We start from the raw sequence: 23,025 nt of genomic DNA on the forward strand, positions 1-23,025 counted from the left end.
CCCCCCCCCATTCCTAGGCGGCCCCCCCCCCCCCAGGCATGTGTGAGTACCTCATCTTTTACCCCCCAATCTGCGTTTGGGGGGGTCTCGCCCCCCACCCAGCGATGCCATTAACCGCTGACACCCCCCCCCCCCCCCGAGTCTCTGGCGAGGACCCGGAATCTGGTACGCAATAAAGGGACGCGGCGCCCAAGGGCCTGTCTTGCGGTGGCTCGTTTTGGGGGTTCATGGGGCTTGGGGGGGGGGGGGGGCTGCGATGTGGGGACACGGCTCCAGCTCCCCAGACACCAGCCGGCGGGGGGCGGGGCTTGATCTGAGGCTCCGCCCACAATGTCAGGGCGCAGCCCCCGCCCCACCTTGGTGCCGGGGGGGGGGGGGGGGGGGGGGTGTGGTAACCTTGCTGGTACCATAATACTGCTAATAATGCGCATCTGCACTGGCAGCCCACGTGCTACCATAATATTGGTAGTAACGTGCACGGTTTAAATGAGGGCGGGGGGCGCGCCGCGTTGTTACCATAATACTGCTAATAATGCGCACACCCTAATTCAGTGGATCCCCACCGTTTTTGTTCTTATACCACCAGACCCTGAAGCCCCCCCCCCCCCCCAAAACCCCTCCCCGGCTCTGGCTCCAGACGGCCACAGTTCAGTGCAGCTCCCCCCCCCCCCCCCCCAGGCCGCGGGAGGGCACCGCCGCCCCCCCCCCCCAAGTGTTTCCCAGTTAGCCCCCCTAAAATTGCGGTGCTCGTCTGTGTTACCATAATACTGCTAATAATGCACATCCTATAATTGGGGCAGGCCCCCCCCCATCTTGGGTGTGCTGAATAGTTGCTACCGTAATGGTACGAAGAACATACCAGCTGTAATTGGGGCCCAAGGTACCGTAATGCTGCTAATAAGGTACCCGCCACAATGCCCCCCCCCCCCCCCCCGGCCCAGTGCTGAGCATTGTGGCGGAGGCGCTGGGGGGCAGGGCGCTGACTGCTGCCCCTGTTGTTTGGGGGCGCGGGCGGGCTCGGCTGATGTAGCCGGGCCTCATTTGCCTCTTGCTCCTGCGACACTCTGGGGCATTTGGAGCCGGGGCCATCTGGGGCTCGCAGCCCAGCCCGGCCAGGGCGCCTGGGAGGACGTGGGACCCGGGTCGGCGGGACATTGGCGCCCTTGGCTGTGCCCCCCCCCCCCACACACACACAGAGCCGGAACCAGGCCGCGGAGGCGCTGGCCAACGGTGAATAATTTGGGGTGTCCTTGGCCCGGCCCAGCTCCCGGTGGCCGGCGCTGCGATGGAGCGTGTGTGTGTGTGTGTGTGTGGGGGGGGGGGGATTGCACAACTGTACCCCCCCCCCCCGGGCCCTGCTGGAGGCCATGTGTCCCGCCCCCGCCCCGTGCGTGTATTGGGGGGGGGGGTTTGTGTGGCTAAGGGGTGACTTTGCCCAGGCTGCCGCGAGCCCGCCGCTGGTGCCATGGCGGGGCGGGGGTGCAGGGGGGGGGGGCCCGGCTGGATTTCGGTGCAGGGTCATTGCGTTGCATTGCGGGACCCGACCCGGCGGGCGCGAGCTTGGACTACCGTAATACCGCTAAGCATGCGCATAACACAATGGTGGGGGGGGTCTTGCTTGCAGTCAAGCTACCGTAATGCTGCTAATGATGTGCATGTCACACTGCGGCCTTGAGCTCTGCCAAAACTGCCGTAATCCTGCTACTAATGCACCTGCCATAAGGGGGCCCCCCTTTTGACCTGGAGGCCTGCTGGGGCTCCTGGCTGTCCCCCGCTCCCTTACGCTGGCACCGATCTCCGGCCGGCCCGCGGTCGCTGTGGGCAGGGCGTGAAGCGCCATTCTGAGCACAGGGCTGGCCCTGCCCGCAGCGTGTGGGGCAGGGGCGTCCCATGGATCTGCAGAGGCGTGAGGCTATTGTTTGTTTTATTAGTGCCCTTTCCTGCCGGCCCCGCGCTGCGTGAGTGCCGCCGTCCCGGGAGCGGCTGTTTGCAGAGAACGAACCCTGGCGCTGCCGGGATTTCTCGTGAGCGGGGCAGTTCGTTTAGACCCCCTCCCTCGGGCCGGGCGGCTGGGCCGGTGGTTCACCTTGTGCAGCACTTTACACGGATCAGCCTCGAGTGGTTCTGGCACCCAGGCCCGAGCTGCTGTTGACTCCTCGGCGGCTGCGCTGGGCTGTAGCGGATGCAAACCGTGCCCCCTCCCTGCTCACCCCTTGTGCAGCTCGCTGAGGAATGTTGGGCAGAGCCCGGGCCCCTCCCGCTGTCTGCTGGGAACATCGCCCCGCTCTGCCTGGCCTTTGTCCTCGGCAGTTACCGCGCCCGGCGCGGCCCAGGCTGGCAGAGGTGGGTGGTGTGGAGGGTGGGATGCATCTCGCTGGCCGGAGCCGTTAGCGCCGGTTCTGGACCGATGAGGGCTCCGGGGGGCTGCGGGGCGCTGCTCCCAGAGCAGCTCAGGCTGGAGCAACATCCCACTTCTGGCCCGGACTCAGCTCGGCCCCGCGTGAAAACCCAGCGCAGGGCCCTGGGCGCCCCCCTCTGCCTGTGTGTGGGGGGGTGTCACAGCGGGTGGGGAGACCTCGTGGGGGTCGGTTGGTTTGTTTGGTACAGAGCAACCTGAGGGGATGGGGGGGTTACTGGCAGGGCTCTAGGCAATGGGGGGCGGGGGAAGTCTGGGCTGGGGGGGGGTTGGTGCCAAGGACGTCATGGGGGCTGGACGGATCCTCGTCCCCCCCTCAGTCTGTGGTGCATGCCCACTCCCCCCTGGCTGGTGCTGGATCTGCGCAGACAGGGCCGGGGTATACAGGAGGGAGGCAGTAGGGCTGGTCCGGGGCCGCAGCAGGTTTACGGGCTCTCGGTAAAATCTGCTGCTGCTGCGGCGGGTCCCGGCTCGGCTCGGTGGCATTAGGGCTCCTGGAGCAGCTGCTCCACCATCTCCTCGCACAGGTGCAGGGCCCGCGGCACGTGGAAGCAGCCTGGAGTGGGACAGGCGTGATCAGTGGGGCCCAGCCCGGCCTGGCCTGGCCCGGCCCAGCCCAGCCCTAATCCAGGCCCCGGCCTGGCCCCGCTCACCTTTGAAGGGGCCGCCCTTGATCGTGAGCGCCACGGTCCCGTCCCGCGCCAGGTACCCGAACCACTCGCCGTGCGCCGGGTCCCGGAACTGGGGGGGGAGGAGGGGGGAGGAGACAGGGCAGGTCAGTCGCCCCGGAGTGGGGGCGTTTCTTGCTGCTTTAAGGCAACGAATAAACACAGCCTCGATCTGAACAGCTGCTGGGTCTGCATCGCCCCACCTGTGCTCCTGCCCCCAACCGGGGGTGCCAGAGACCCTCCCTGGTCAGCGTGTCCTGGCCCTGCCCGGCCCGAAAATGGTGGGAGGCGTGGCCAAAGCCCAGCCTAGGACGGGCGGAGCCGGCCCCACAGCGCGGAGCCAGCGCTCCGGGGACACGCTCCTTTTCCCACTCAGCGACGCCCGGAGGGCTCTGAATCTGGCCCCAGGGACCTGTGCACGGCCAGCGCCCAGGCTGCACCCCCACCCCCTTACCTAGCAACACCCCCCCTTCTCCTCCCGCAGCAGCCTTGGCCCCCCGTCGCTCCCCGTCCTTTTCCTACGTCCTCCCGCCCGCCACAAGCCCCAGAATGACCCAAGAACGTCCCGCTGCCCCAGCCGCCGGCAGGTTTCATTCGCTTTCCTCCGAGGGGCCTTTGTCCCAGGCGGGCAGAAAACGGCCAAGCTCCCCGGGTGCTGCAAGCAGGCGCCAAGCCCCGGATCCCTGCCCGGCAGGCACGAGAGCGGCCATCTCAGAACGTGTCCACTCGGCCGGCCCTGGACCTGAGGCCAGCTCCCTGCCTCCCTCCGTCTGCCGCTTCCTGCCAGCGCCAGCGCGCCCACCTTCACCTCGCCCGGTGCCTCCCCCGGGGCCCAGAAACGGCTCCATCTCTCCCGCTCAGGCAGGTTTGCTGACCCTGCCTCGCCTCGGCTGTGCCGTCCTGCCTGAATCGTGGGCACCAGGAGCCAGCTGGAGAATCACCGCGGCTGGGCCCTGTTTCTGCGGCGCAGGGTCGCGCTGGCCCTGGTGGCTACCAGCTCATAGAGTGGGCCGGGGCAGGGAACGGGGGCCCGGGCCCCGTGCGGGGGCCCGGCTGCTCTCCAGCCGCAGGCGGGGAGGGAGAAGAGCTGACGGAGGAGGGGTCCGGCCCGCGGCGCGGTTTGATGAGCTGAGCCGGGCTACGCGGGTCAGGCCCCCACTCACCCGCTGGAAAGCGTACTCCGCCACCTGGTCGAAGAGGCGCAGCAGGGCCGGGTCGCGGCTGTGGGCGTAGGCCGCGAGGAAAGCCACCATGGCCTCCGCATGGGGCCACCACAGCTTCATGCTCCACTCCAGCTGGGGAGACAGAGGGTGCTCAGATGGGGGGTGACCCTGCTGGCGGAGGGGGCGGGGGGCGGCACCCTTACCTGCGTGGGGCAGAGCCCCTCCACATCCTGGAAGGCAAAGAGGCCTCCGTGCTCGGGGTCCCAGCCCGCCCGGAACGGCCGCACTATGAAGCCCTCGATGGCCTGAGCAGCCAGCGCCGCGTCCCCTTGCCGCTGGGCGTAGCGGAGCAGGAACCAGCCGGCCTCGATCGCGTGGCCTGGGGGGAGGGGGGTCAGAGTCAGGCAGCGCCCGGCCGCCCCGTGTGGCAAAGTGGAGATACTCTTGGGGCTTGCTCTGAGTGCGGGGTGTGTGCCTCAGTTTCCCCATGTGTTACTCCTGTGTCGGTGAGGGACCTGGGGGGAGGTGATTGTTGCAGAGACCAGGAGAGGGCGGCTGGGCCCCCCCAGCCACACGTCCGCAGACCTGGCCGGGACCCCTGCCCTGGCCCACCCAGTTGCGACCAAGAGGAGAGGCCCCCTAGCCCAGGAAGGAGACAAAGGAGGGGGAGGGGCGAGGGGACGGCTCCGGGGGTGGCTGGGGGAGAGGCCAGGCCCCTGTGGGGACCCGGCAGGGAGGGAGCCCCGAGAACGGGGCCCCCCAGGTGGGCGCTGCTGTAACCCAGAGTGAAGCTGCTGGCAAAGTCTCTGCGCTGTGACCCCGAGAACTAACCACCCCGACTCTACCGGCTGGGAATTGGGGCTGCCGGTGAGGGGGGGCCCGGCCCGGGGGAGGGGAGGACTCCCCACGACCCATCCAGGGGGGTCCTCCAGGGGGAGTCCAGGCGGAACATGGGGTCTGAACCCTGTGGGGCCCGAGTCAGGCGGTGGCGGCACAGGCGTGCGGAGAGCCAGCGGGACCCAGGGGCTCCAGACACCGTCCTGGGGACGCTTCCCACCCTGCACCCCTGACCCCCCCTCCCCGTGCAGGCGACAGGACCCAGGCGTCCGGGCTCACCTGGGTTCTGTTGTCTCCCCAGGCAGCCCGGCAGCTCCTTCCCGTCGGCAGAGACGTTCTCCAGCACGGCGCTGCCATCCCGCTGGGTGGGCGTGAAAGTGAAGGGGGGTTAGCTTGGGGGGCAGCCCACGGCACGGCTGTGGGTGCCGGGGGTGGGGGGGGAGGCTCCTTACCTGCAGGTGGCGGAGGAGACGCTGGGCACACCAGCCCTCCAGCTCGGCCAGGCGCCCCCCGGCCCCCTCCCCCAGCTGCTCAGCGAGGCATAGCAGCATCATGGGCTCTGCCAGGGGCTCATGGGGCGTCGCGCCGGCCAGGGGGGGGCGCCCCAGCTCCGTCGGGTCCTCCCGCACCCAGCGCACCACGGCCTCCAGCAGCGCCTGCGCCTCCCGCTGCCGGGGACAGGGCCCGTCAGAACCCAGGCGTCCGGGAACCCCCAACCCCCCCCCTTGCCGGGCTCCCTGCCCCCCAGCCCGTCAGAACCCAGGCGTCCGGGAACCCCCAACCCCCCCCCTCGCCAGGCTCCTGGCCCCCCAGCCCGGCGAGGACCCAGGCGTCCGGGAACCCCCAACCCCCCCCCCCTCGCCAGGCTCCTGGCCCCCCAGCCAGGTGAGAACCCAGGCATCCAGGAACCCCAACCCCTCACCCCTCGCCAGGCCCCCGGCCCCCCAGCCCGGCGAGGACCCAGGCGTCCGGGCGGGGCACTCACCCGGTAGTGGGGCTCCCCCGTGGCGCGCCCCAGCTCGTCCAGCCCCAGGGCGCAGAAGCTCTCGCTGTAGATGCTGCGCTGGACCTTGGCCGGGCGCCCCTCGCGGCTCAGCGCGAAGGCGGCTTTGTGGGAGCCGGGCCCCAGGCGGGCGCAGCGCAGCAGGAACTCCCCCCCTGCGGGGAAAGGACCCTGGCGTCCGGCTCCAGCACCCCCCGGCTGTGGGGCGGCCGCTGACCCAGTCGCCTGAGCCCCCCCATGGGGGCAGAGGGCCTGAGCCCCCCAATGGCTTCCGCTCCCCTGTTACCATGGAGACCAGCCACCCCCCAGCCAGCCCCCCAACTCCCTAGCCGGCCCCCCTTCCCGCCCGCCGGCCCCCCCAGGGACAAACCGCCCCCCAGCCCCCCTTCCCGCCCGCCGGCCCCCCCAGGGACAAACCGCCCCCCAGCCCCCCTTCCCGCCCGCCGGCCCCCCCAGGGACAAACCACCCCCCAGCCCCCCTTCCCGCCCGCCGGCCCCCCCAGGGACAAACCGCCCCCCAGCTGCCCCCCAGCCCCCGGGGCTCACCGGCTCGAGCAGCCTCCAGCAGCTCGGGGCGTCGGAAGCGGGGCACGGTGCGGTACAGCCGGGCGTAGACCCACACCTGGGGACGGGAGGGGTGAGGGCCGCCCCCTGTACACACCCGGCCCCCCGTGCCCCCCCACGCCCCGCCCCCCGGCCCTCCCCCCCGGCGCCCCGCCCCCACCTGGCGCCCCTGCAGCCACACGAACTTCACGTCGTCGTAACGGGCCCCGTCCCGGCCCAGGCAGGAGAAGAACCCGCTGCGGAGAGAGGGGGGGGGTCACCGCCGGACGCCGGGGTTCCCGGCTCCGGGAGGGGGCCGGACGCCTGGGTTCCCCCGGCTGAGGGAGGGGGCCGGACGCCGGGGTCCCTGGCTCCGGGAGGGGAGGGGGCCGGACGCCTGGGTTCCCCCGGCTGCGGGAGGGGAGCGGGCCGGACGCCTGGGTTCCCCCGGCTGCGGGAGGGGGAGGGGAGGGGAGGGGGCCGGACGCCTGGGTTCCCCCGGCTGCGGGAGGGGGAGGGAGAAGGAGGGGGCCGGACGCCGGGGTCCCTGGCTCCGGGGGGGGGAGAGGGCCGGACGCCGGGGTTCCCCGGCTGGGGGAGCGGGAGGGGAGGGGGCCGGACGCCTGGGTTCCCCCGGCTGCGGGAAGGGGGGAGGGGGCCGGACGCCGGTGTCCCTGGCTCCGGGAGGGGGAGAGGGCCGGACGCCTGGGTTCCCCGGCTGGGGGAGGGGAGGGGACCGGACGCCTGGGTTCCCCCGGCTGCGGGAGGGGGAGGGGAGGGGGCCGGACGCCGGGGTCCCGCTGACCCGTGCTCGGCGTCGTGCGAGTGGCGGCTCCAGAAGCCGATGGCCGCGTCCAGCTCCCGGCCCAGCCGCCCCCGCCAGGCCTCGAGCAGCGGCCGCGCCTCCATCGGCTCGCGGGAGGGACCCAGGCGTCCGAGCCCGACTCCGGCCGCTCGCTCCGCTCCGCGCCCACGCCCGGCCGGTCACGGGACCGCGTCAGCTGAGCGGCCCCCCCGGGCCCGAGGGGCGGGGCCGGGCCCGAGCAACGCCCCCCCGGATCCCCCCCACAAACAGGCCAGGCTCCGCCTTACTTCAAAAACGCTTTATTCGCGGGGCGCGGACAGACACGGGGCACAGACACTATGATACAGCGGCGGGGCGGGGCCCGGAATGTCTGCGGGGGGCTCAGCGCCCCCTCGCAGGGAGCCCCGCCCCTGGGGGCCCGATCCCGGGGGGCCACACCCCCCCAGGCTTTTTTTCTGTTTTTCTTCTTTTCCTACAAAAATGTTTTATACAAAAAAAGGTTTTTTTGGGGGGGGGGGGGAGACACGGCAGGAGCCCCCCCGCCCGGGGCAGGAAACAGCTGCTCCGATGTGGGGCTCCAGCTGGGCCCACCTAACCCCGGGGCCCCGCTAATCACAACAGCCACCGCCCCCCCCACACGAGCAGGGCCCGGCTCTGTACAGAGGCGAGCTGGGGCCGCCCCTGCCCCTGCCCCCACACCTGGGGGGCAAAATCTTCATTCCAGCAACTGCGACACGGACCCCCCGCCCCCCACAGTGGCTCAGCCCGGCCCCACGGAAGCGCAGGTGTTGGGGGCTGCCCCACAGCCAGTCCTGGGCGCAGCCGTGCGCTTCCCTGAGGGGCAGCTCCTTCACGGCCCGTCAGCCTTGGGCTTCTTGGGAGCCGATTTCCTGGGGGGCAGAGAGGGGGTGAGAGCGGCCGGGACCCCTGGGAGCCAGTCCCCCCCACAGCCCTGCCCACGCATGCCCCACCGCCAAGGGCAGCCACCTTAGGACCCTCCCCCCCTCCTCCCTTAACCTGGAGCCAAGGGCATCTGGGGAGGCAGTAACCTGACCCCTCCCCCCCACAGGGAGGCCCCTGGCCCAGGCACCAGCCCCCCACTTCCTCCCCCCACGCAGGGAGGCCCCTGCCCCACATGCAGTCAGCCTCCCCGTGCAGCTGCCAGGCACCGTCCCCCCACAGGGATCCCCGGGGACTCACATGTCGGGGGAGGAGAGTGGCCGCTTGCCGGCGGGCTTGGCCCCGGACCCGTCTTTGCTGGACTCTGGCAGGGGAAAAGGGCATTAGACACCGCAGGAGCCGAGCCCCGCCCCGCCCCAGCCCGCCCCCCGGCGAGGACCCAGGCGTCCTGTCCCCCGGCTCACCTTGCAGCCACCGCACCTGGGTGGCGGGCCCGTAGCCCTTCTCGTTGCGGGCGGCGATGCGGAAGATGATGGCCGGCTTGGTGGTGTAGTCGATGTGGGCGCTGGCCAGGCTGGCGGCCTGCACCAGGCAGGAGGGGCTGGGCCCGCAGTACACCCGCATGAAGGCCAGCTGGGCGGGCGCCGCGCCCCGGGCCTCGCCCGCCGGGGCGCTCTGGATGGCCAGGTACACCGAATACTCCACGATCTTGCCCGAGGTCACCGAGGGCGGCTCCCACGTCAGGTGGGCCCCGTCCGGGCTCTGGGGAGAGGCGGCCCGGTTAGCAGGGCTGGGGGGCCTATGGGGGTAGGGGGAGCCCCGGGGGGCGAGCACCCACCTTGCTGATCTTGATGGCGCAGGGCGCGCCCGGGAAGCCAGGCAGGCAGGTCTTGAAGGCGGAGATCTCGGAGAAGGCGCCGCGCCCGCAGGCGTTCAGCCCGGCCACCCGGAACTTGTAGGCCGTGCCCGGCTGCAGCTCCTGCTTCTTCAGCTGCGAGTAGTCGGGGACGGTGCCCGAGTCATCCTGGGGGCAGCGAGCAGTGGGGGGGTCAGACCGTGGGACACGGATTCCGGGACCGCTTCAGCTCCTGGGTGCCCCAGTCCCACCCCCGACCGGGCTGTGTGGCACCCGTGGCACGTGGGTCTGTGCCCGCGGCCTGTCTGAGCCAGCTCCTCAAACCCAGCGGGCCCGGGAGAGGTGCGGGGGGCACTCACGTCGGCGGGGGGCGCGTTGGCGGGGGGCAGGAAGTAGTGGGTCACCATCATGTTGGTGCCCTTGATGACGCCCACGTCGAACCACTGGTTCTCCTTCTTCACCAGCAGCTTCTGCGGCTGCGCCGAGGGGTCCGGCTTCTGGGGGGTGAGAGGGTCAGTGCTGTGTCCCTGGTGCAGCCCGCTCCCCAGCCCCGCCCCCCAGCTCCCCGGCCCCGCCCTGACTCACCGCGGGGGCGGGCTCAATGCCGTTGGCCACCTCGGCCAGGGCAGCGGCCGCCTGCAGCTTGGCCGGGCTGGGCCCCACCACGGGCTGCGGCGCCACGAAGGTGTTGGATGGAGCCAGGCCTGGAGAAACGACAGAGTCAGCGAGTGCCCAGGCCCCTGCCCCCCACCCCGGGGGGAGAACCCCAGCGTCCGGCCCCCCAGCCCCAGAGAGAACCCGAGCCGCGGGGGAAGCCCGGCGTGCGGCGCGGGGCGCACTCACTCTCGCTGGGCGCGGGGGGCAGCAGGGCGCCGGTGCTGCTGACGGCGCTGGCCAGCTCGTTGAACCCGTTGCTCTCGGCGGCCGGGTCGTTGAGGCTGTCGGCGGGCGCCAGGGCCTCGGTGGGCAGGGGGGCACCGTGGGGCTGCTGGGCAGCTGCCGCCGCCGCCGCCGCCGCCGCCTCCTGCAACTGCTGCTGCTGCTGCACCAGAGCGGCCAGCTCCTGCGGCGTCAGCACGATGGGGATGGCCGTGGGCTGCCCCTCGGGGCCATCGCCCCCCAGCGCCCTCAGCTCCGCCGGCCCTGGCCCGGCCTCCCCCGTCTCCATGGGCTCCCCTGCACCTGCAAGGGAAACGCGCTCAGCGGGGGGCAGCAAGTGGGGGCCACAGGACCCCTCCCCCCGAAACAGGCAGGGCCTGTGTGCGGGGGGACTGGCTGCGGGGGGCAGGTGGGAGGCACAGCGGGGCAGGCGGGGGGGGTGCAGGGGGGCGAGGCAGGCAGGGGGGGCGCAGGGGTGTGGGGCACGGCCGGGCAGGGGTGCGGGGGTGCAGGGCACGGCCGGGCAGGCGGGGGGGGCGGGGGGGCAGGGCGGGCGGGCAGGGGGGCCGCGGGGGTGCAGGGCGGGCGGGGGGGGCCGCGGGGGGCACTCACCCATGACAGCCTGCTGGGCGGCCTGCAGCACGGCCTGGATGGCCAGGGCCTGGGCCTCCTCGGTGGCGGCGGCCTGCGCGGCTGCCTCGGCGGCGGCCGTCACCGCCAGCTCCTCGGGCGTCAGCCCCGTCACCAGCAGGGCGGCGCCCGCCGGCCCCTCGGCCATCAGCTCCTGGGGCAGGGCCAGCGGCTCCACCTCGGGGGTGGGCACCGGGGGGCCGGCGGGGGGCAGCCCCACCATGGCTGCGGGCTCCGGGGTGGGCGGGGCCGGGCTCTCCTCCGGGGGGCAGAGGGGCGCTGGCGGCTCAGCCGGCGGCTCCGGGGCGGATGGCAGCAGCTCCGTGTCGGGGGGCGCCGGGGCCTCGGCCGGGGGGGTCTCCGGCTCCTCCGGGGGGGCCTCCGCCAGAGACGAGATGCTCTGAAAAGGGGGGGTTAACACACCGGGGGTCCCAGCCCTGCCCCAGCCTCTGGGGGGAGAGCACCTAAGCCCCGCCCCCAAGATCCAGCCCTGCCCCCCAGCAGACTGGCTCCAAAAGCAGGAGCGCACCATGGAAGAAGGGAAAGAACCCAGGCGTCCTGGCTCCCAGCCCCCACCCCTCCCCCACCTCAGGGAACCCAGGCGTCCTGGCTCCCAGCCCCCACCTCTCCCCCCCGTCAGGGAACCCAGGCGTCCTGGCTCCCAGCCCCCACCTCTCCCCCCCGTCAGGGAACCCAGGCGTCCTGGCTCCCAGCCCCCACCTCTCCCCCCGTCAGGGAACCCAGGCGTCCGGGCTCCCAGCCCCCACCCCTCCCCCCCGTCAGGGAACCCAGGCGTCCTGGCTCCCAGCCCCCACCCCTCCCCCCGTCAGGGAACCCAGGCGTCCGGGCTCTCACCGGCACAGCAGGCCCCGGCGCGGGTGTGGACTGGGTGACGGTGGTCACGGCGCGGGTCTGTGCGGCGCAGACGCTGCCGGGGCTGGCGGCCCCCTCGCCCGGGGCCCCCTCGGGCTGCCCTGAACTCGGCCCCGAGCCCGGCCCATTGGCAGCCGGCGGCTGGTCTGCAAGGGAGGCAGAGATCAGAGACCCCCTGCCCCTTCCCTCTGGCCCAGCCCAGCCCCATGGCCCCTCCCCCCACCCCGCCCTGTGCCCCCCATCACCCCCCACCCCGCCCCACGCCTGCATTCTCACCTTGGTTGGTGCCCATGCTAGAGGTCACGGTGGTGGCCGTGTGGGTCGTGCCAGTCTCGTGGGTCTCGCAGGGGGGGTTGGAGCAGACACCTGGGGCAGGGCTCGTGGGAGCAAACACCTGGGGCTGGCTGGGCCCTGCCCCCCCCATTTCCTGGGGGGCAGAGGAGGGAGCCTCAGCCCCCCCTCCCGCCATGCTGGCTGTCATGGTGGTGCCCGTGGCCGTGGTGTGCTGCGTCTCGCAGGGTGCGCTGGCAGGGGTGTGCGGGGCACCCTCGGCCTCACCCACGCCCACGTTGCACGTGGCCGTGGTGGCCGTGTTGGTGGTACCCGTCTCATGCGTCTCGCAAGGGGGGTTGGTGCACGCTTGCTCGGCGGCCATGCTGGACGTTGCTGTGGTGGCCGTGTTGGTGGTGCCCGTCTCGTGCGTCTCGCACGGGGGGTTGGTGCACGTTCGCTCAGTAGCCATGCTGGACGTTGCTGTGGTGGCCGTGTTGGTGGTGCCCGTCTCGTGCATCTCGCACGGGGGGTTGGTGCACACTTGCCCAACGCCCATGCTAGATGTGGCCGTGGTGGCCGTGTTGGTGGTGCCCGTCTCATGCGTCTCGCACGGGGGGTTGGTGCACGTTCGCTCAGTGGCCATGCTGGACGTTGCTGTGGTGGCCGTGTTGGTGGTGCCCGTCTCATGCGTCTCACACGGGGGGTTGGTGCACGCCCGCCCGGTGCCCATGCTGGACGTGGCCGTGCCTGTCTCGTGTGTCTCACACGGGGGGTCAGCACACACTTGCCCAGCGCCCATGGTGGACGTGGCCGCCGTGTGGGTGATGCCCGTCTCGTGAGACTCACACTGGGAGTTGGAGCACGCTCGCCCGGCGGCCACGCCAGCTTCGCACCGGGGGATGACATGCGCTTGCTGTCCAGCCTGAGTGTCCGGGGCGACCTTCCTCACACCACACGGCTGCTCCGTGGGCACGTCTGCTTTGGCCGACATGGTTGTGTGAGTGGCACAAGTCTGCTGAGTTTGGCACAGGGGGCTCTCGGCCGCCCCCGGCCCGCCATCCGGCTGTCCCCGGCCCATGAGCGACCGGGCCGTGGTGGCCGTGTTGGTGGTGTGGGTCTGGTGAGCCTCGCTGGGCCGGCCGGCTGGTACAGAGGGCTGTCCTTCGGTGCCAGGCGCCGTCGTGGTAGGATTCGCCGTCCTGGCGCTGCACGGCTGTGCCGTGGGCACGCCAGCTTTGGTCGACATGGTGGTGCCGGTGGCACTGGTATGCTGCGTTTGGCACGGCCTGTTGGGTGGGGTTCCCAGGCCACCATCTGGCTGCCCCCGTCCCATGAGCGATCGGGCCGTGGTGGCTGTGTTGGTGGTGCCCGTCTCATGCGTCTCGCACGGGGGGTTGCTGCACGCTCGCCCGGCGCCCATGCTGGACGTGGCCGTGGTGGCCGTGGGGGTGGTACCCGTCTCATGTGTCTCGCACGGGGGGTTGCTGCACGCTCGCCCGGCGCCCATGCTGGACGTGGCCGTGGTGGCCGTGGGGGTGGTGCCCGTCTCATGCGTCTCGCACGGGGGGTTGCTGCACGCTCGCCCGGCGCCCATGCTGGACGTAGCCGTGGTGGCCGTGGGGGTGGTGCCCGTCTCGTGCGTCTCGCACGGAGGGTTGGAGCAGACACGCACCAAGCCACCGTTGGGCTGCCCACCCTCCTGGCCCTCACACACGAAGTGCACTGGCTGGGGCAGCCCGCCCACGTTGGCCACAACGGTGGCAGTGGCGGTGTTGGTGGTGCCGGTCTCATGGGTCTCACAGGGCGGGTTGGAGCACACCAGGGTGACGGTGCCTGGCTGCGGGTCGCCCTGCCCCGCCTCAGCGATGGTCACGGTGGCCGTGGGCTGGTCCGTGGTGGGCGAGGCCAGGATGGAGACCGGCAGGTCGTGCACGGGCTGGGCGTCCACACCGCTGGGTGTCGTGATCAGCGTCACCTGTGTGGGCTGGGAGACGGGCTGGGGAGAGAGACGGGCAGGGTGAGGAAGGCTGCGCCCCACGGGCTGCCCTGGGCCCCCCACGCCCCCGCGAGGCGGGCCATACCTGCATGGTGATGGTGGGCGTGCCCAGGCCACTGGTGGCTGTGCCGGGCGTCTGCGCGGCTGAGACGGTGATAGCGGCTGGGTTGAGCACCTGGCTGGAGAGCGTGGCAATGGTGCCCAGAGTGGTGATGGGCGTGGCCAGCGAGGCGTTGGTGTTGTGGCCCCCGGCGCCGGCCAGGCTGGTGGAGACGGTGCCTGTCACGGTGCCCAAGGTGGTGACGCCTGTGGTGCACAGCAGGCCGGTCAGCGCCCTGAGGCCCGGGCCCTGTCCCGCAGCCCCCTGCCCGGCCCCGGGCACCCGCTTACCCGTGGTTCCCTTCACCACCAACGTGGTGACGGTGGGCTTGACGGCGGAGACGGTGACGGGCGTGACGAGCCGGACGCCGCCCATGGGCACCGTGCGCAGGATGGTGCCCGGCTGGCCGGGCGCGCCTTTCAGGACCACCTGCGGGGGGAGAGGCGGTGAGGCGGGGCTGGGGAGCAGCCCCCGAGTGGCCCCGGGCCCCGAACTCCCACTCACCTGCGTGACGCCCTGCTGCCCGTGGCCCGTGCCCAGCTTGGGCATGGCTGTGATGATCTTGGCAGGGGTGCCGGTGCCCGAGGTCATGACCTTGGTGGTGATGATGGTGATGGGGGACTTGATGCCGGGGCTGCTAGTCACACCTGGGGGGAGCCGGGAGTGTCAGTCCAGAGCTCCCTGGGGAGCCCCATGGGCAGAGCACCCCCGCCCCCCAGTTCCAACAACGGAGCAGCTGGGCTGCAGCCCTCTGACCCCCCGCCTGGCCTACTGTGCCCTGTCCCTGCCCCCCAGGTAAAACACCGGAGCAGCCAGGCCAGGCCCCCCTCCCCACGGCGCGCGGCAACCCCGTTACCCGTGGTGCCGGGCTGGGTGATGATGGCCGACATGGGGATGGTTTTGATGATGGTGGTGGTGCCCGGCTTGGTGGTGCTGGGCGAGACGCTGCTGATGCCCAGGATGGTGGGCTTGGGGCCGGCGCCGCCCGCCTGGCTGCTGGTGATGATGGTGGTGGGCTTCCCGTCCGCCGATGTCACCAGCTTCAGGATGGTGCCAGCCGGCAGGGGGCCCTTGGTCTGGGGGAGGGAGGGAGGGACAGGCAGGAGTCAGCAGGACAGGCTGGTGGTTGGAGCGAGGGGGGCCGGGTGCCCGGACGCCAGGGTTCTCACCTGGATGATCTGGGTGACGGGACCGCTGGACGCCTGGCCGGTCACGGCCGAGGTCTGCACCGGCTTGGTCTGCACGACCGACATGACTTTGCCCAGGTTCGAGATCTGGCGGGGAGAGTGGGTGAGCGACGCCCCCACCGTGCCCCTCGCCGCCCCACCCCCATCGCACACCCCTGCGGCTGGCGGCCCCCGGGGGGGCCTTGCCCTCAGCACTTACCAGTGCGCTGCCCCCGGGCACGGAGATGGGGCTCTTCACCAGGGTGATGGTCTTGGTGACGCCGCCCACCACGGTGGTCATGACCTGGGCTTGCTGTGCCACGGTGACGGTGCCTGACTTGTGTACGGTAATGATGGGCCGCGTGGCTGCGTTGGTCGTGGCCGCCACCGACGTGCCCACCTGGGCCGCCGCCGTCTTCAGCATGCGGGTGGCCGGGTTACTCACCTGGCGCAGAACGGGCAGCCTTAGCCAGACGCCTGGGCTGGCTCCCTGCCTGCGGGAGGGGAGCCAGGCCTGGGGGGGGGCGGGGCGGGGCAGGGGCCACGCAGCTCTTACCATGACGGGCGAGGAGGCCACCTTGACGGTGGTGGGCAGCGCAGCGGTGCCCGGGGAGACGGCCACGGTCTTGACGATGGTGGCGCCGGCCGGCACGCTCAGCACGGTGGGCGCCGCAGAGGGCGGGATCTTCTGCGTGGCGGCCGCGGCGGCCGCCAGGGCAGCCATGCCACTCATCTGCGGGCTGCTGCCGATCACCTGGGGGGCAGGGGAGAGGTCAGGCGCCCCCGCAGGCAGGAGCCGCCCCCCCCGCCGGAGGGTACTTACCGTGCCCTGGGCGCTCTGCGTGGGCACCACCATGCGGACGCCGGCCGGCAGCGAGGTCACTGTCACCGGGGCCTTGCCCACCTGGCCGGCCGAGCGCACCGTCACCAGAGGGGGCCCCGGAGGCGCGGGGGGGCCCGTCACCTTCAGCACGGCCGGGACAGCTGCTGGGGCAAGAGCAGTGTGAGAGGAGGGAGCCCCCCAGCAAGCCTGGGACCCTGCCCCCCCCGGCTTCACCCCCCAACCCTCCCCAGCGAAAGCTGGGCCCTGGCCCCCCGCCCGGGGCACTGGGCTGGACTCACCCTGGGCGCGCACGGGGCTGGCCGCAGGCAGGGGCGTGCCGGGCGTGGAGGGCAGGAGCTGGATGGTGGTGGTGGGCGTGGGGGCCGCGGCCTGCGGCAGGACGGCGATGCCCATCTGGGTCAGGGGCTGGCTGGCGGGCGGGGTGGGCGCGGCGGCGGCGGGCGCGGGGCTCTTGGGCGGGTTGACAGGCACGGAGGGCACAGGCGCAGGGGCGGGCGAGGTGGCCGCCGGGATGTCGTACTTCTGCAGCTGCAGCAGGTAGGTGTCGGCCGTGGGCACCGCGCCCCAGCTCACCTCCAGCGAGTTGGTGTTGGCGCGCACCAGCTGCACCCGCGAGGGCGGCGGGGGCTTCTCTGCGGGAGAGATGGGGCGGTCAGGCGCAGGCAGGCCCCACCAGGTGCTCACCCCACACCCGGGTGGCCCGACCCCAGCCCCGGCGTGCAGGCAGCCCCGCACCAGTGGGCACAGCCCCCGGTGGCACCCAGGGGCTGCAGGGCAGCGCTCCAGAGCGCGTGAGCAGAGCAAGGCAAACACGGGCAGGCAGGGGGTCAGGGACGCCCAGCACCGCCCGTCCTGCCCGGTGCCAGCCCCGCCCGCAGTGGGCGCTCCCCCCAGCTGGCGCTGGGCAAGGCCTGCCCTGCGCGCTGTCAGCCGGCTGCCCCCCGGCCCCACCTCGCCAGGCTGGGCGCCCCCGGCCGTTCCCCACCCCCACACGGCCCCGCGGGAGTGGGGCACTCACCGGTCTCCAGGTACCACAGGTCCTTGCAGCACACCTGGTTGTTCCAGGCCTTGCGGTAGCCGTCGCGCCCGCTCCAGATGTAGAGGCGGCTGTTGATGGAGACGGCGCAGTGCCCGGCCCGCGCCCGCGGGATGTTGTCCTCCAGCGTGTCCATCAGGATGGGCTCCCACGCCATCGAGTCTGGGGGGAGGGGCAGTGGGGCAAGCTTCACCTGGGGCCAAACGGGGGCCCTGACCCAGGGCAGGCCGGCATGCTGGCATCGGGGAGGCGGTCTGGGGGGCTGGTGGGGGGGAGGCAGGCCAGCGTGTTGGTGTGGGGGAGGGGAAATCTGGGGGGGCTGCGGGGGGGGGGGCCCTTACCCAGGTTGAGGCAGGCCAACGTGTTCGTGTGGGGGAGGGGAGATCGGGGGGGGGCGGAGGTGGGGGGGGCCCTTACCCAGGTTGAGGCAGGCCAGCGTGTTGGTGTGGGGGAGGGGAGATCTGGGGGGGCGGCGGTGGGGGGGAGCCCTTACCCAGGTTGAGGCAGGCCAGCGTGTTGGTGCACTTCCACTCCTTCTCGTGCGTGGCCACTTTGACGTCGTCCATGACGAGGGGCACCCAGCCCCCGAAGACGTACATCCTGGGGGGAGGAGGGGGTCAGAGCCGCACCATGGGGGCGGGAGGGTTCGGGGGGGCTAGAGGGGGGCCTTACTTAGTGCCAATGGTGGTGGCCGAGTGCAGGCTGCGGGGCAGAGGGGCCACACCGCTCAGGCTGGGCTTGTTCCACGTCAGGGTCTCTGCGGGGACGAGATCAGACCTGTGAGCCCAGCCCACAACCCCCCGAGCCAGGAGAGGACCCAGGCGTCCGCCCTCTCCCCCCCCCCCCAGCCGGGAGAGAACCCAGGCGTCCACCCTCCCCCCCCCCCCGAGCCGGGAGAGGACCCAGGCGTCCACCCTCCTCCCCCCCCGAGCCGGGAGAGGACCCAGGCGCCCGGTACCAATGTCCAGCGTCCAGAGGTCGCCGAGGCGGCAGCCGCTCATGCCGCCGTAGATGACCAGCTTGGATTTCTTGCCGTCCCGCTCGGTGCACACCACGGCGGTGTGGGACTCGCGCGGCGGGGGCAGCACCCCGTACGTGATGGGGATGTCCCAGGCCACCACGCCGGAGCCCGGGCGCAGCTCCAGGATGTACAGGTCGTTCAGATACCTGGGGGGCACAGGCTGGTCACGGGCACAGACCCAAACTCCCGCCCCTTGGGGTCAACCTGCACTCCCACAGCTCGCCACTAGAGGGCAGCCTCTTCCCACAGCCAGGCAGAGAACCCAGGCAACCTGGCAGCCACCCCGCCCCCGCAGCTGGGCAGAGAACCCAGGCATCCTGACAGCCACCCCTCCACTCCCCTCCCAAAGGTGGGGGGGCAGGGCACTCACCGGGGAATGTTGTTCTTGGGGTCCTCGCTGTCGTTGGCCAGCCCCCCGAACAGGTAGCACTTGTTGCCCACCAGCGAGAAGCTGTGGCCCAGGCGGGGGCAGGGAGGGGGCCCGTTCTTGGGGGTCTTGGCTTTGAGTCTCTTCCACTCCCAGCGGCTAGCCTGTGACGGGAGGGGTCAGAGCCAATGGGGGGAGGGACACGGCAGCCCCTCCTCAATCAGTCCAACCTGGACATGCCAGCACGGTCGGGGAGCTCTGCCCAGAGCCCTGCTCCCCCTAGCCCCCTGCCACGGGAGAGCACCCAGGCGTCCTGCCACCCTCCCCACGGGAGAGCACCCAGGCGTCCTGCCACCCTCCCCACGGGAGAGCACCCAGGCGTCCTGCCCCCATGCACCCCCAGAACGAGAAAACCGAGGCATCCTGGCCCCCCCATGGGAGAGAACCCAGGTGTCCCACCCCCACGCGCCCCCCGCAGGAGAGACCCCAGGCGTCCCGCCGCCCGCACCCTACCCTGGCGGGAGAGAACCCAGCCCCCCCCGCCCCTCCCCCCGGGAAGCAGGAGCCCCCGGGGCTGGGCCCCACCTGCAGCTCGTAGAGGTCGCTGCTGTACTTGCCGTACTCCACCATGCCGCCGAAGACCAGCAGCCGGGTGCCGTCGCAGACGAAGCCGTAGGCGGCGCAGCCGGGCGGGATGTCGCCCCGCACGGCCGGGATGAACCACTGGTTGGTGGCTGGAAGGGAGACGGGGGTGAGCGGGACGTCTGGCCGGCGAGAGGCCCCCCATCGGCCAGGGTCCCCCGGCCTTGGGGGCCCCCTCCACCGCCCCCGTCAGCAGCCCCACTAGGCAGCACACAGATGCCTCCCTCGAACCCAGGCGTCCGGGGTGACGGGAGTGACACTGGGGTGCCCGTCGCACTGGGCACGGCCCCTGCCCTGAGCTGCCGCCCCGAACGCAGCCAGGCAGGGCTGTCAGCGCCCCCGGGTGCCAGACGGGGCAACTGAGGCACACGGCGGGAAGGGACTTGGCCACGGTCACAGAGGGAGAACCCAGGAGTCCGGGCTCTCAGCCCCCCTCCCCCCAGCTGGGCTGTTACCAGCTGGCACAGGGCCCGAGCCAGACTTGGGGAGGAGGATTTCCGTCCCCAGCTGGCTTTGGGGATGTGGGGGCAGATCCCAACCAGCTCCTTGCTGATGTCGGGGGGTGGCAGGACCCCGGCCGGCCGGCACGCAGCCCGGCGTTGCCGCGCGTTTGAAAGCGGGTTTTGGCGGGGAGCGCCGAGCCGGGGCGGAGATGGGGGAGGGGCGGGCTGTCAGCCGAGCCGGGCCGGGCCGGGCCGGGCCCCCCCGCACCTGTGTTGTAGACGTGCAGCTCGTCCACGATGCCCTCGTTGCCGCCGCCGAAGACGACGATCAGCTCCTTGATGGCCACGGCGCGGTGTCCGTGGCGGGGCCGGGGCACGGGGCCCGACCAGCCCACCACGCGCTTCCAGCGCGGCTGCAGCAGCGCGGCCGAGCCCCCGCCGGGCGCCGCCGGCCCGGCCGCTGCCATGGCCCCGATCGCCGGCCTGCGGGGCAGGGCAGGGCAGGGCGGTTAGTGGGGGCGGGGCGGCGGAGCGGCCCCTCGCCGCGCCGGGCGCAGCCCCCCCCCCGCCGGGACACGGGCACCGGCCCCTCCCCCCGCGAGCCCGGGCCAACGGCCCCCGGGGCAGCGCCCCTCCCCCCGCCCGCTCAGCGCCCGGCCCTGGGAGCCGCCATCTTGTGCCGCCCGGGGAAAATGGCGGCCGCAGGGAAGGAGCCACCGCCGCCCGCCGCCCCCCCGCCAGCCCCGCGCCGCCCCCCCCCCGGACCGCGCCGCCCCCCTCGGGCCCCCGGCGCCGACCGGCCCCGCTGTACGGCACCGGACGCGGCGGGAAGCGGCTGCTGGACGCCAAGCGCCTTCACGCCGCCCTGGGAGCCGCCATCTTGCGCCTGCCGAGTGCGGGGAGCCGCGCTTCCGTCCGCCGCCCGGCCCTGCTCGGCCGTGGGGGGCGGGGCGGCCGTACGGACTCCTCCCCCTGGGCGCCGCCATCTTGGAGGCGGGCTCCGCGGGCGCCGCCATGTTGGGTGGAGGACAGCCCCTCCCCCCGGCCGGGGTTGGGGCAAAACTAGCCGGACCCCCCCAAAACAAAACATACAAGGCTGTACGGCAGGCAGGGGCGCCGCCATCTTGAGCGGGAGGAAAGCCCCTCCCTCAACGGGGAGAGGGACAAACAGATCCCCTCCCCCACTCCCCCCCGCACACATCCCCCTGCCCCCCCGCACACGAGCTTGTATCACCGGCCTGGGCGCTGGCCCGCTGGAGGGGAAAGAAAGCCCATCCCCCCACTTTTACTTCCCCACCACCGTTAACAGCCACTGAGTGCCTCAGTTTCCCCCGGGTAATGCGCAGAACAGGCTGGCTGGGCAGGGCTGCACGGCCATGGCCATCTCGGATGGGAGGAAAGCCCCTCCCCCACTCACGCTCCTCTTGTTCATGGTCACCTACAATCACCCCGCACGTCACCCCCGACTTACTGCCTCAGTTTCCCCGCTCCCAGCTAAAGAGGCACCCCCCGACTTCCAGTGCCATGGGCCTGCTGCGAGAACAGCCACCACGGATGGAAACACTTCTCTTCTCCCCCGGGCTTGGTTATTTCAAGCCCACCTTCCCCACGGGACGATGGGGACCCCCCCCCCCAACCACCGGGCGGTACGCGGGGCCTAGCTTGACATGATCGCCCCCCCCCCCCAGACAAGGCTCGGCCCGAACCCCCCCCCCCCCCCCGGTTCTTTATTTCACCAACCACGCGTCCCCTCTGGCGCCCCCGGCTTCGTGCCTCAGTTTCCCCCAGCAGGGACCCCCGGCCCAGAATGCAATGCTGCAAGCTCAGCTTGACGTGAGCGCCGCACAGCGGTGGGCAGCGCCATTCCTCCACCGGCCCGCGGTCGCGGTCCCGGCCCCGCACCGGACCGGAGCCCGGGCAGGGCCAGGTTACGCGTACGGCAAGCCTCCCATGGGCGCCGCCATCTTGGACAGTGAGACTCCACCCCTCCCCGCTGTGCCCCCCACAAATAAGTTACCCTCGAGTCTCTCCTGGCCGCGCCGCGGAACTGCCCGGCTGGGGCGGCGGACGCCTACCGGAAAAAGGCTCAACGGCACGGCGGACTCAGTCGCCCGTGGGCGCCGCCATCTTGGCCCCGCCCTCCCGTGGGGGCCGCCATTTTGGTTCCCTCCCCTTATTCATGGCGGGCACACTAGGGAGGCCCTGGCTGGGGTGCCATTCTCCGGGCGGTGACGGGCTAACGCCTGCCCTCGGGGGCGCGGGTGGGGGCCGCTGCTGGAGCTGTCTCAGGTTCAGCTGCCTGCTGTCCTGAGCGCAGCCACCTGGAGCCCCCCCCAGCAAGATAGCCCGCGGCGTTGTAGCGTCGCCAAGGGCTGGCCAAGATGGAGTCCCGCGAAAGGCCCGGATGAGCCTGCCGCTTGCATAACGGCATCCAAGATGGCGTCCTTCCACACGCCAGACGCAGCTGACACCCAAGATGGCCTCCCTCTCAAGTACCCGGATGAAGCCGGCTCATAGGCAACCCTTAACCAAGATGGCCACCTTCTAAATGTCCGGATGTGCGTGCGTGCCCTTCCCCCCCTTTGTAATAGCGGATCCAAGATGGCGGCCCGCAAGATGCCTGGGTACGGCTTGCTCGCTGTAGGCCCACTCCAAGATGAAGCAGCCCTGGAGGCCCGGATGTAGGCCGCCCGAATCTGTGGCGTTCTGACAGCGGCTCGGGACCACTCCAAGATGGCGACCTTCGTTAAAAGGGAACCAAGATGGCCCCTCCACTAAATGCCCGGATGTCGCTGCCTCGCCGGGAAGAAAACAAGATGGCCACCACCCACTCCCAAGTACCCGGAGCCATCTCCCCTCCAGGAGGCGGGCACTAAGGCGGGGAGCTCTTACTTACCCGGATGTTAGTTGCTTTCCAAGATGGCGGCCTAAGTGCGCGGATGTGGCCGTTTTTCAAAATGGCGACCACCTCTTACCCGGAGGTGGCTGCTCAAGATGGCGGCCGAAGGGCCAGGCTGTCGTTGCTACGCGACCGAAATCTAAAGGGCTTACAATGAGATCTGTGCGCAGCGGTGCGCGGACCCCGGTCGCCGCGGGCGGGGCGGGAGCTCTACCCGCGCGGCTGCGAGGCTGCGGATACCAGCCTCCTGGGAGCCGCCATTTTGGACCCTTGTCCTCCAACACCAGTCGAAAGATGGTGGCGTTCTCATGACCCGGATGGGATGATGTCTCTCCTGCGCATGCGCAACATCTCCCTCTCTCAAGGACGCATGCACATAACTCATTCCGCCAGCCTTACCTACTGCGCATGCGTATGCTGGGTACTGGCGCATACGCACCCCATTCGAACGAAGTCGTTCTTGGCGCCTGCGCACTCTTTCCGTCAGTGTTCTCGCTTCCCTCCCCCTCGCTGTAACGGTTGTTCGAGGACCCGGATGTTGGCGGAACTTTACCCCTCCCCCCCGCCATTCATCGCTGGGCAAAACTGAGACCCCGTGACGTCACCATTTCCCAGCCAGCCACGCCCCCAGCCCGCGCGCAGGCGCAAGCTCCGCCCCTCCCCCC

General features: G+C 71.6%; 2 protein-coding genes across 5 annotated transcripts; both read right to left on the reverse strand.

Moving 5' to 3' along the window:
- Positions 1-1,681: 1,681 nt before the first annotated feature.
- Positions 1,682-7,568, reverse strand: RENBP (renin binding protein). Of its 2 annotated transcripts, XM_067543173.1 has the most exons (11): positions 7,436-7,568; positions 6,812-6,887; positions 6,634-6,709; positions 6,070-6,242; positions 5,537-5,752; positions 5,364-5,445; positions 4,451-4,626; positions 4,248-4,379; positions 3,070-3,157; positions 2,892-2,972; positions 1,682-2,850 (listed from the first exon to the last, which is right to left on the reverse strand). In XM_067543173.1, the coding sequence occupies exons 1-10, from the start codon at positions 7,537-7,539 to the stop codon at positions 2,902-2,904; spliced, it is 1,194 nt and encodes a 397-aa protein (XP_067399274.1). In that variant the 5' UTR covers positions 7,540-7,568; the 3' UTR covers positions 1,682-2,850; positions 2,892-2,901. The 2 variants fall into 2 exon arrangements, with proteins under 2 accessions (XP_067399274.1, XP_067399273.1); XM_067543172.1 differs by having other exon boundaries at positions 1,682-2,972.
- Positions 7,569-8,150: 582 nt separating this feature from the next.
- Positions 8,151-22,637, reverse strand: HCFC1 (host cell factor C1). 3 transcript variants are annotated; one of them, XM_067543169.1, is made up of 27 exons: positions 22,358-22,637; positions 19,730-19,944; positions 18,962-19,110; positions 18,380-18,540; positions 17,947-18,155; positions 17,661-17,745; positions 17,482-17,588; positions 16,971-17,150; positions 16,231-16,584; positions 15,932-16,092; positions 15,665-15,862; positions 15,329-15,553; positions 15,112-15,216; positions 14,799-15,018; positions 14,447-14,589; positions 14,233-14,371; positions 13,928-14,148; positions 11,850-13,842; positions 11,556-11,719; positions 10,683-11,100; positions 10,035-10,373; positions 9,777-9,895; positions 9,551-9,688; positions 9,174-9,359; positions 8,800-9,097; positions 8,636-8,699; positions 8,151-8,325 (listed from the first exon to the last, which is right to left on the reverse strand). In XM_067543169.1, exons 2-27 carry the CDS (start codon positions 19,926-19,928, stop codon positions 8,286-8,288), a joined length of 6,615 nt encoding a protein of 2,204 aa, XP_067399270.1. In that variant the 5' UTR covers positions 19,929-19,944; positions 22,358-22,637; the 3' UTR covers positions 8,151-8,285. The 3 variants fall into 3 exon arrangements, with proteins under 3 accessions (XP_067399270.1, XP_067399269.1, XP_067399268.1); XM_067543168.1 differs by lacking the exon at positions 22,358-22,637 and adding an exon at positions 20,278-20,577 and having other exon boundaries at positions 10,683-11,079; XM_067543167.1 differs by lacking the exon at positions 22,358-22,637 and adding an exon at positions 20,278-20,577.
- Positions 22,638-23,025: the final 388 nt, after the last annotated feature.

This window comes from Emydura macquarii, unplaced genomic scaffold (genome assembly GCF_026122565.2).
Source record: "Emydura macquarii macquarii isolate MOO-44397 ecotype Brisbane River unplaced genomic scaffold, CSIRO-AGI_Emac_v2 contig_796, whole genome shotgun sequence".
NCBI lineage: Eukaryota > Metazoa > Chordata > Testudines > Chelidae > Emydura > Emydura macquarii.

Bases quoted from the DNA above. Each gene is read 5' to 3' on its own strand.
- RENBP (XM_067543173.1), bottom strand. From the start codon at position 7,539: ATGGAGGCGCGGCCGCTGCTCGAGGCCTGGCGGGGGCGGCTGGGCCGG. The intron at 6,888-7,435 runs GTCAGCGGGACC...CTCTCTCCGCAG, and splicing joins TCGCACGACGCCGAGCACGG to CGGGTTCTTCTCCTGCCTGG. The intron at 3,158-4,247 runs GTGAGTGGGGGC...CTCCCCCCCCAG, and splicing joins CGGAGTACGCTTTCCAGCGG to TTCCGGGACCCGGCGCACGG.
- HCFC1 (XM_067543167.1), bottom strand. From the start codon at position 20,477: ATGGCGGCGCCCGCGGAGCCCGCCTCCAAGATGGCGGCGCCCAGGGGG. The intron at 18,541-18,961 runs GTGGGGCCCAGC...CTCCCGTCACAG, and splicing joins GCGACCTCTACGAGCTGCAG to GCTAGCCGCTGGGAGTGGAA. The intron at 17,151-17,481 runs GTAAGGGCTCCC...CCCTCCCCCCAG, and splicing joins GCTGGCCTGCCTCAACCTGG to ACTCGATGGCGTGGGAGCCC.